Source organism: Nasonia vitripennis (genome assembly GCF_009193385.2).
Source record: "Nasonia vitripennis strain AsymCx chromosome 2 unlocalized genomic scaffold, Nvit_psr_1.1 chr2_random0004, whole genome shotgun sequence".
Taxonomy (NCBI): domain Eukaryota; kingdom Metazoa; phylum Arthropoda; class Insecta; order Hymenoptera; family Pteromalidae; genus Nasonia; species Nasonia vitripennis.
In genome coordinates, this window is record NW_022279610.1 from 1437920 (window position 1) to 1450046 (window position 12127).

Consider the following 12127-nt stretch of genomic DNA (forward strand, 5'->3'; position numbering starts at 1 on the left):
CGCGAAATGGGCGACATTCACAAGGGGAGTCCGCACGAAGCGAAGCGAGCGCGCGCGCAACAACCGCAAGGCGAGTCCGCACGAGCGCGGAGCGCGACAGCCGACGAACAGCTTAGCAACGACGCGCCAGGTGGCGCGAGCGGCGTACGCGCTCATACGTATCCGTACCGCGCGCCTTTATAAGGCGGACAGCGCAACACGGTAGACAGTTCTACTCGAGCTCCACTCCAGGTAGCATCGTGCGCACACGTTACTACAGGGAACAGCGAGAGATAGATCTGCGCCGACGAAGTCGTCTCGCGAGCACATGTGACGATTTGGTAGACGAACCGAAACTCGTATCTCCGAACCCCGAAACTCCGAATTGCCGTCGTGAGCACACGAGGCAACCCGCAACACCCGAGCGACATCGAGCCTCGTCTACGTGAGCACACGTAACGATACCCGGTGCCACCGTAATAATCCTTACCAACAAAGCCAGCCTTACGCCGACATCTCACGACTCGCTTTATCTCTGTGCGCACACAGGATAAAGAGAGGAACCAGACGAGCGACGAAGATCCATTCTCTCTCACTCATACATCACGCGCTCACACGAACACCGCTGACTCGTGCACTAGCACAAATGTACTTATACTTAACACGCCTCCTTACATTTGTGCTATTTTACAATATTATCATTTATTTCAAATTTAACTTTTTACAAAATTTTTCATGCTTTTCTTTACTTAATGATTTCGTAAATATATCAGCAATATTTTCATTTGTATCGACTTTTACAATATTTATTTTACCTTCATTTACGCTCTCATGTACAAAATGATAATGAACTTCTATGTGTTTAGAGTTTTTAGTAAAATTGCCGTACGTTGCTATTGCTCCAGTGTTATCTTCATATATATTCACTGGTTTTCTACATTTAATATCAAAACATTTTAATAACTCTGTGACTAGTTTAATTTCAGTTACTGCTTCTGATAAAGCAACGTATTCGGCAAATGTTGACGCTTTTGTAACAGACTTTTGTTTTCTTGACCTCCAATACACAACGTTACCAAATAATCGTATTACAAAGCCGGTTGTTGACTTTCTATCATTATTATCGCCTGCCCAATCGGCATCTACGTAACAATCAAGTATATCACAAACTTTATTTCCATTATAAGATAAACTTAAATCTCGAGACACATGTAAATATTTTAAAATTCTCAAAGCATATTTAAAATGCGTATTATTATAGCAATTTTGAAATCTACTCAAGTAATTTACTGCAAAACTTATATCTGGCCTTGTAGCCGAACTTATATATAATAAAGCACCAATCAAATTTCTATATTTGATATCTCTTTCACAATCATCGGATTTCTCGAGTTTTAAGTTTACTTCTATTGGTGTTTTATACGCTTTACAATTTTCTACACCATATTTTTCAGCTAATGAAATAATATAATCTTTTTGCGATAATTTCATTTCCTTACATAACACATCGTATTTTACGGTAATCCCTAAATATTCTCGTATTTTTCCGAGATTTTTCATTTTAAATCGTTCAGACAGCATTTTCTTTACTTTTTCTATTATTTCTTTATTTTTACTGCAAATTAATAAGTCATCGACATATAAAAGCAAATAAACAGTATCTTCTTTTAATTTTAATGTATACAAGCAATAATCAATATTACTTCTAATAAATCCTAATTTTATTAGAAATTTATCTAGACATTCATACCAAGCCCTGGGACTTTCTTTTAAGCCATATAATGCTTTTATTAATTTACACACTCTATCAGTTCCGTCTTCATATCCTTTAGGTTGATTAACATATACTTCAGACGTTACTTTTCCATTTAAAAATACTGTCTCAACGTCCATTTGTTCTATATGCAAACCCACTTTACAACAATAAACTAATAAGATTTTTAGCGTTTGCATTTTTGCAACAGGAGCATATATATCATCTATTGCATCTCTTTGTTGGAAACCTCTAACTACTAATCTAGCTTTATATGTACCATTCGATTTTTTATTATACACCCATTTTACATCAATGGCCCTTTTTTCTTTACTATCGACTAATTCCCAAGTTTTATTTAATTTAATACTATTCATTTCTTTATCCATTGCTTCTATCCACTTTTTACTCTCATTCGATTGAATCGCCTCCTCAAATGTAGCAGGAACATCAGTTTTGCAAAAATTCGCAACAATTTTATTTTTCATTCTATATTCATCATAATATTCAGGACTACTTCTAACTCTTTCTGATCTTCTAGGAATTTTTAGCTGATTTTCATGTTCATTAATTTTAATTTTATCTTTGATTGGGCTTTCAAAAACTTCATCATTTGATTCCTCGCTATCAAACTTACTCTCATTTTCATCTTCATCAGATTCATCGCTATTTAAACCGATACATTTTTCCTTTTCTTCTATAACTTCCACGTGTCTTGCTACTATAATTTTATTATTTATTAATATACGGTACCCATTTTCACTATACCCGACTAGAATTCCTTCTTCAGCTTTTTTATTCCATTTTGAAATTCTTTTCTGTTCTGGCTTTCTAACAAAGACTTTACTACCATAAATTTTTAAATGTGAAACATCAGGTCTTTTTCTGAAAAATATCTCATATGGTGTTTTCTCTTCAATAGTATTCGTCAACGTTCGATTTTTCAAATAAGTTGCCGCTTGAACTATTTCTGGCCAATATACTTTACTTATCTGTGCTTCTTCTAATAAACAACGCGACATATCCATTATCGATCTATTAAACCTTTCTGCTACACCATTTAATTCATGAACATATACAGGACTCGGAGAAATAACGATACCCTTACTTTTTGCATAATTAAAAACTTCATTATTTAAATATTCCTTTCCATTATCACATCTTAAATATTTTACTTTTTTTCCTGTTAAATTCTCACATTCATTTACATAATATTTAATGTACTCACACACTTCTGCTTTAGATTTTATTGGGTATACTCTCGCAATCTTACTGTAATCGTCTATAAATGTAATAAAATATTTTTCTCCTCTAAAGCCCGTATTTTGAAAAGGCCCACAAACATCTGTATGTACAATCTCTAATAAATCTTTCGCTCGATATCTATTATTTTTAAACGGTACATTATGCATTTTATTTTCTATACGCGTTTTACATTTCAAAAATTCGCCTTTTAATTCATTCGGTATTCCGTTTAATAATTGCTTATTACACATGGTATTCAAATATTTAAAGTTCACATGACCTAATAATAATCTATGCCATTTTTCTTTTAAGTTCATATTACTAATCTTTTTATTTGAATAATTTACTATCAAATTATTTTTTTTTAAATTTTACTCTTCATGTGATATAGTCCGTTTTTCTTTTCTGCGACTGCCATTAAATTTTCATTTTTATCAAATATTTTTGCTAAATTTTTCTCCGAAACAATTCTACAATTATCAGTAATTTTGCTAAAACTAATTAAATTCAAATTCATATCTTTAACGTACAAAACGTCTTTCATATTAATTTCAAATTGCTTTCCAAAGGCATCAAAATAACTTACAATATTTCCTATCTTTGTCGCTTTTACCGTTTTATTATCACCTAAATATACATTTACCGGACTTTTCAATATTTCAAAACTCTCGAAGTAACTATCATTATTTACAATGTGGTCTGTACTACCACTATCTAAAATCCAATCGATTTCGCTACACTGTTTATCTTTTACCTTACTATTATACGCAGTAGCTGTATTCCGCTCGACCTTGGCTATCCATGCGCCTGTGTTGTCGTCTCTGCTTGACTCGTTCCAGCGACTTGTGTTTTGATTGTTGCTTGCTTCTGCCTGGGAGTGATGTGCGCCTCTATAAGTACCTCTTCCCCTTGCTCCTCTATGACTACCTCTTCCTCTTGAACCTCTGTAGCCTCTTGTTGACCTCCAAGTCCAACTACTATTTGAAATTTGTCCTTCTGTTTGTTCTTGACTTTTACAGTCCTTCATCATATGTCCAAAATTTCCACATTTATAACATTGTCTTTGATTTTTATTCACTGCGAATACACTCGAATTTCTAATGGTTGTTTCGCCTTTATTACTTTTCAGTTCAGCCATTTTAATTTTATTCTTCACATATTCTGCCGTTTGATCTTCATCTTTCAATGTATCTATTAAGTCGCCTATATAGCTATACGACTCCGGCAATGTATTTAAGATATAATTCAATTTTTCTTTTTCTGTTAAAGTAGCACCAGCACTTTTCAAATCATTAACACATTTTTAAAAATCCAAGAAAAACGTTGCTGTATCACTATAATTTTTCAATCTTAATTTTTCCAGTTTATTTCGGCACACTATTTGCATTGCCGTAGATTCTCTTAAATACATCTGATCAAATTTCTTCATAATTCCATAAGCCGTTGTCTCATTACAAATAAACTCCATTTGTCTATCCGAAATAGAGCTGTATATATAGTTAATTGCTTTCAAATCAGCTTCATCCCATGACTCTTTATCACTTACTGTTTTTTTCTTTTAATATTTTCTTCACATTTTTTCATTTTCAAATACATTGTAATTCTTATTTTCCACATCTGGTAATTCTCTCCATCAAATACTGGTATTTTAAAATCACCGTAATTCGTCATTTTTGTATTTTCTTGATGTTCACTAGTCTAGATATATATTTCTTTTTTTTAATATAATCACTTCTCTTGATACTTTTATTACTTATTACAATTTCATCAACCACGCTCTGCTACCATGATAAGGTGGTGGAAAATAAATACACTATTAAGTATTTATTAAGTGTAATTTAATATAATAAAACGTAAGACTAGATAATAATTATATTAAGCGTGATGCTACTACCGAGGACTCTATATAGTCTCTGACAACTCTCTTTCAAGCGAGCGCCCTAGAACTAGAGTTCCCTTTCCACTCTCTCTCACTCATACATCACGCGCTCACACGAACACCGCTGACTCGTGCACTAGCACAAATGTACTTATACTTAACACTATTAAATAAGATAATTAAATCCAATTTCTTTTTAATTTTTTCGCGGTAGTCTAATGTATTCATGTTTTTGCCACTTATCTATTATGAAATAATTGTCATTCCGAAATGATTCACTAGTTCTGGTCAATTTTTACAAAATTGCTCAATTTATTGTTTAATATAGTGTAGACTCCTCGATTGTAGTTTAAATTATAATTTATTGTATGCTATTAGATCGATTTTGTGGCTTAATTACTGGTAGCTTTGACGACAGCCCGGAGCGTCGTACCAGAGTCCAGTTTGAGTAACAAAATGTCGACTGATCGTACCTTGCTTTCGGGTGTATTTGTAACCTCGCTGATCTACTTAACGTACGCACTCAGCAATTTCATGTTTGCTGACTTATTGCACCATTGCAGTACGTCTCGAGACGAAACAATATAATATATTAAGATATTTAAGCAATTAATTGATTTTTACTAGCAGCCAAGACACTGTTTGTTTTAGTTACTAACTTCTATTGCAATATGTTTTGAAAGAATGACATTGAATAAAGTGAATCGCGAAGTTAATAAATTATACAAAAGAATAATAATTAAATGTTTGTACACAAATGTGCGCTGCGGTGGAAAATATATTAAAAAGGCGCTTTTACGCAGCGCGTTGCGAATGAAGTTTCAAGTATAATCGAATAACAAACGGTCAACCTTTTGGATAGCAAGCCCGTTTTTGGAATATAAACAGTTTGGGTTGCTATCAAAGATTCACAGCAGCTCTGGATCTAATCGCAAAATAGAGCAGTATCGCACTTTGTTTGCTTTACTCACGATTAATTGAAGCGGCTCTTAACGTCTAACTTCAACGGGCACGACGGTAAAAGTGATTTGCAATGTCTCCTTAAAATAGCCATTAAGAGCCCCAGTACGAAGAAAAATTGAAAATCTTAAACTTAATACCTTACGCTTAAAGAGTTGCAAATATATTATGTTAATATTAATGTATCTTAAGCCTCAAAACGCCTTTCCCCGGCACATAAGAGGAAGGCGAGCAAGATCCAGAGTAATATCTAGAACTAAAGCTGGAATTTTTTCTTGAACTCTCCATGCTTTTCCAATTAAGTGGAAAATTCTAACGTGAGAGCCAACCCGAGGGGAAAATCCAAATTATAAACCTTTTTCTGCTTTCAGCAACGTTTCGTCCCCGGTTTGGGACCTTATCAAGCCAGTAGGTTACCTTTTATAATGTCTAGTTTATATTGTCAAAAGACGATTATGCCAATATGTACTTGACATTAAAAAATGTAACCTTCTGGCTTGATAAGGTCCAAAACCGGGGACGAAACGTTGTCAAAAGGAGAAGAAGGATTATTATTTTGATTTTCCTTTTGGGTTGGCTCTCCCGTTTGAATTTTCTACTTAAAACTAAAGCTCTCATCCTTCTTACTCCACGCATTGGTTTTAGCTAAATACTTGTCTCTTATTAGCTGCTACCGATGTTAATCGTGAAACATTTTTTATGTTATTATTATTTTTAATTTTTAGGCGAAATTTTTCGGTTTGATCTGACACTAGATGGATTTAACGGTTTAATTATTTCGTAAAATATTGTTTTAAAAAATTCGTAAAATCTCTCTGAGCAAAAGGTAATTTGATTTAAGAACTTAGGATTTCATGTATTTTCGTTTTAGATTTGCAATTTGTTGTGCATCGGGTAAATGTGTTTAACTAATTTAAATTTAGATTTAGAACGTGCTTTTGATCGCCTTACTACAGTTAATATTGCACCAAATTTTTAAATGAAATTTATTACTGATTGGAACGTAAAAGTCATCGATTGAGTAGGTACATTTGTTAATGAATCTACCTAATCGATGGGTAGTGAGTTTTATATTTCCAATTTGTCGATCTAACGGTGCGGTCACTGACAATCCAAACATAGCGGCTTTATGCTGGGGCTCTTAATGACTAAATTTAAGGGGATGTTGTCGCTAAAAACACTGTTTTTCTATTACATAAAACTTTTTAAATAAAGCTTGTAGCGCTTTTTTTTTATATTATAGACTTCTCAAGTCCTCTCGAAGAGTCTTTTATAGCTCTTCCCTTTGCCCGATATCATACAATGGTACCGGTCAGAGTGGTTCCCTATATTTGCCGCGCATGCGCATTACATCGGAATGTAGTGCACATGCATCTCGACTGGCCCTACAGTTTAATTATACAGTGTTAAACTGTATACAGTGGGATCCGAACTACTGGAGCTTTGTCGTTATAAGGCACCTATGTATATAACATACAAACTTATGTAAACAGAGGTGTCCGGATGTCAGAAAAGCCGAGAGTCAGGCTTGAACCCAGAACCTTCGGATTACTAGCGTTACCATCGGCCTGCCCTTCATGACACGCGCTACCGTACGATCGTCTCCTATTTTTGCTACGTGCCCTGCCCATCCCAATCTGCGTGATTTTATTATTCTGTTAATATTTGGTGACGCGTACAGATTGTGTAACTTATCACTGTGTAGTCTCCTCCATTCCCCGGTTTCCTTATCTTTCTTGGGCCCGTATATTTTTTGCAAGACTTTATTTTCAAATACCCTAAAACGGTTGTCTGCTTGCTTAGTGAGAGCCCACGTTTTGCATCTGTACAGAACCACCGGCAGTATTATTGTCTTGTATATTCTTATTTTAACGTTTTTAGACAACAGCCTCGACTTAAGTTAATTACTTAAGACGTAGAAGGAAGCATTACCCGAATGGAGTCTCTTGTTTATTCCGACAGTAATCTCGTTTCTATCATTTATGGTTGTACCCAAATACCTGAATTCGCTAACCTTTTCAAAAGTAAAATTCCCAACTCTGAGATCTCCCTCCCCTCTGCAGATGCCTAGTTCATCCACAATAATGTACTTTGTTTTTAATTCACTCACTTCTAACCCTGTATACTTCGCCGCGTTTATGAGGATTTTTGCGTGTCTTGCTGCCGTTTCCCTACCATCCCTTAGTATATCCAAATCATCTGCGTAGCCTGCGTTGTTCCATTAAGCGTTGCGCCCAGCTGACTAACCTGCATTTTTCTAACGACATACTCTAACGTGAAGTTGAACAGCACCGTACAGAGCCATTAAACGATAAGCGATGGTTTTAAACCATCGCTTATCGTGAAGGGTTCTGATACATTACCGCCTACTCGGACTTTTTCCGTGTTTCCGTTCAAACATATTTGAACTAATCTCACGAGTTTTTTTGGTACACCAAGAAGTACTAGAATTTGATACATTTTGCTTGCTTAATAGAATCATACTCTTTGCTTGCTTAATAGAATCATACGCTTTTTTAAAATCTATAAATAGTTGGTGTATGGTTTCGAAAAATTCCCACTTTTTCTCTAACAACTGTCTCATGGTAAACATTTGATCGCTCGTCGATCTGTTGCGCTGAAATCCGCACTGATAATCTCCTACTATATCTTTCGCGGATAGAGTGAGTCTAGCTCGTATTATGTTTAACAGAACTTTGTAGCACGTTGATAAAAGTGAGATACCCCTACAGTTATTGCAGTCTGTCTTATCCCCCTTTTTAAAAATCGGTATATTGATATATTCCTTCCAATTTTCGCGTATTGTTTCATTTTTCTAGATGGCACATAATAGTTTATAGATTTTAAAAATAAGCTCGACGCCCCCATATTTGGGTAACTCAGCTGGTAATTGGTATAGAGTCATTTCACGCTGCTTTGTTGTTTTTTAGTTTTTTAATCGCGGCCTCTACTTCTTGGTAGCTCGATTCCTCCACGTGGAGCTTAGCGGTGTGAATTTCGTCCCCTAATTCTTCGCTATTTCTGTGCACGTTTAATAATTTATCAAAATAGTTTTTCCACAGCGACAGTAATTCGTTGTCATTTGTTACGAGGTCCCCATTTTCGTCCTTCTTCTTCTCTACTCCTAAAACCCTTTCTGATGGCGTTAATCCCTCTGTGCATTTCACGGGGTTATTGTCCTTAATGTTAGTTTCTATTCTTCTAATAAAATTCTTTTGATACTCTCGCTTCTTATTTCTGTAGATCACGCCCGCCTGTTTCCTCACGTTAGAATACTCTTCTACGGTCCTATCGCTTTTATTGTGTAAGCTATATAAATTAGGCTTTTTGCACCTTCCAAACCAGAGTTCGCACTCTTCGTCAAACCATGGTTTGCTCTTTAGCTTTTTCTTTTTACCCAGTACTTTGTTCGTGGTCTCTTTAACCGTTTTTGATGTGAAGTTTTGAAGTGATCCGAGTCGCTATCTGCCCCTTTATAAGCCCTTATGTTGAGAACGTTAGTATGACGTCTTTTTTCAATACAAAATGATCAATTTGGTTATGTGTGGTCCCGTCCGGCGATGTCCACGTTTCTTTGTGTATGCTTGTGCTTAAAACACGTAGTTTTGATTATAAGATCTTTTGTTTTAGCATTGAAACCGTCTAATACTATTCTTGTGTCGTAAGACGCGAACTGGTCGATTAATTGCTCTAAAGTTTTGTAATAGAGATCCTTAGCTTCTTCTTCTTTGTCCTTCGTAGGACAGTGTACATTAATAAATACATATCTATACCATTCTCCTTCGATGATGATGTACGAGAGCCTATCATTAACGGATTTGAAACTTTTAAGCGAATGTATGATGCTTTTGCTTACGAGAAATCCGGTGCCTAGGGATCCCCCATTCCCGGCCCCATACAGGTACGTGAAGTTACCCGATGCTAGTACTCCGCCATCTGGTCACCGTGATTCCTGTATTGCTACCAAAGCTAGATTCTACCTATCAGCTTCCTTTATGAGTTCTTTAAACACGCCTGCTCTGTATAGACTGCGAACATCCCAAGTTTCGACCCTTAAGTCCCTTTTGGTTTGGTTTTTATTTTTTTTTTTGAGCCATGATAGTATGTTAAACCCGCGCGCTTTGGATCCTGTTCCGATCGCAGGTAAATCCACCGTTTTAGTGGTGATAACCCCCATACCTCTCTAGAACTAAGTATGAGAGCTTTCCGACTTTGACGAGGACAGTGTCAACTTGTCGTCAGACACACTACGGTTTCATTCCTCTTCGGCAGCAGGATTTTTGCCCATTTTTGTAACGGGTGATGAAACAAATAGATTAAGAGATAAGAGATAATGTGAAGTGTTTTTTGTTGTGGTGCTTCCGTAGTGTTTCTAGATGAATGCGTTCGACAGTGTGGGCTCATCACACCCACGCCTGTTCCTATCGGCTGTCCGCGGCTGCTTATTTAATGTATTCGCAGCTAACCTCTTTCTCAGGGGCTGTTCCTCTATCCGCAACCTGAGGACGCGCTGTGTAGTCGTGATAGGCACCCACCCGTCCGATCTGGACGACAATGCCCAGGACCTGCTTAGGGTAGCGGCATTGTAACAGAGCGCTCTAGTGTTAGGTTTAATAAATTATTCCACCAAGGGAAATTTCGATTGCACGTTTAGTTTTTCTAAAATCTTGGAAACACGAACAGATGTTTACGCGCCCTCACGCGATTACAGCGCCAACCTTAAAATCTAATTTTCATAAAACTTTTTAAATAAAGCTTGCAATGAAAAACCGAGTCTGAAGCGCCATAGTGTTAAGTTTGATGAATCGTTCTCCCGAAGGAAATTTTGATCGGACTTTTTGTTTTTCTAAAAGTTTGGAATTACAAAATACCCCGTGGCGGATTTGCAAAGCTTTAGCGATGACATCTCTTTAAAAGTATACCGCATTTTACTGTGTTCCCCACTGATGTTGACCGTTTAAAGATGGTTTAAAATAACCGTGACTCTGCCACTGATCGCGACGCATGTGTGATTTTACTTTTACTTTCGTAAGACTATTGTAGCAAACGCCCACTAAATTCAAATCAATGGAGAAAAGATAGCAAAACGCCGTCAGATAATTTCGAGATTTAAACTGCGCATTATGGAATTATAAATAAATAATATGCCACCGTCCTTAAAGCCCTTGATCAAGTGTGCATCCATTAGTCTAAAGCGCTATACAAAGCACTTGGTCCCAGATACGCTGCGGATAAATTGCAACATTGATCTAGCTGCTTCAAGTTCTAATGCTAATCGACTTTGCCAAGGCTCTCCATAAATAATAAAATAAATCATGCATATGATTTGATCTCATACGCCTTTAATCGCAACTCTTAGAAACTTTGAGCCTCTTTAGTAAAAAGCGTTATTTCAGGCTTGATGTTTATAGTCTTCCACTTAAAAGTACAACATAGATTTCCTTTTTATAACTATTAGTACTGTACTACTTAATTAATAAAAGCATGTTTCCTTTTTTCGTAGCCAAATCTATACCCGACTGTCGGATTGCAAACACCAGGTGAAGTAGTTGATGCTAATTTTGGACAGGCACCATTTGTATTTGATATTTCTGATATGATAAGCGAATTACGTATTCGGACGAGACTTCAAATAGTTAATTTTCCCGCTCCAGATTATGAACAAGGAAAATGGCAGGACATATTGCACAAGTAAGAATTACTTACATTATTACTGTCATTATTCTACTGGTTACCAAGGCGTCTTTTACTAACATGGTAATATTAGGAAATCCAGAAGTATACTCGTTCTCGAACATTTTCTAGTATACTCTTTCAACATAAAACTTATATATCTATATAACCTATAATATTTTTGTTCAATGGACATTTTTTTACTAGTTATAGCCAATTTTATTCCTGTTGTAACATAGTAAACATGTTATAATCTTGATTATAATTCAAAATGGTACACGTCGTGCCATCTCTTGGTACGCGACGATTTCATGCAGCGAGTCCTAGCGAAAGCGAATATAAAGCACATGTCTCGCGTCTATACTCTAAGAACAGAGGAATTAAAGCGTTTTGAATTGGTAACTACCCTAAAAAGGGGGTGATGAGCATGGCGCTTGGCCTGCTAAACCATGCTTATTTTGAGCCGTCGACCTCTGGGTTAAAGATGCGAAGTGCACACAAATACTACACAGGACAATAATAACGTAGGATGGGAAGAACTAGTCTTATTGGACGCTAACACAGTTAAATAAATAAAATCCAAGCAGACATTAATAGCGGCACTGCAGTCTGGTGTTGTCTGATGCCGCTTACATGTT

General features: G+C 36.1%; 1 protein-coding gene across 4 annotated transcripts in view; it reads left to right on the forward strand.

Moving 5' to 3' along the window:
• LOC100116705 (ran-binding protein 9) overlaps window positions 1-12127 on the forward strand; it is a 303718-nt gene that overhangs the window by 58638 nt on the left and 232953 nt on the right. For all 4 annotated transcript variants that reach the window (XM_032601497.1, XM_031923993.2, XM_031923995.2 and 1 more), the window contains one exon: window positions 11320-11507. In XM_032601497.1, coding sequence (XP_032457388.1) covers window positions 11320-11507 — 188 coding nt within the window. The remainder of the gene's footprint in view (window positions 1-11319; window positions 11508-12127) is intronic.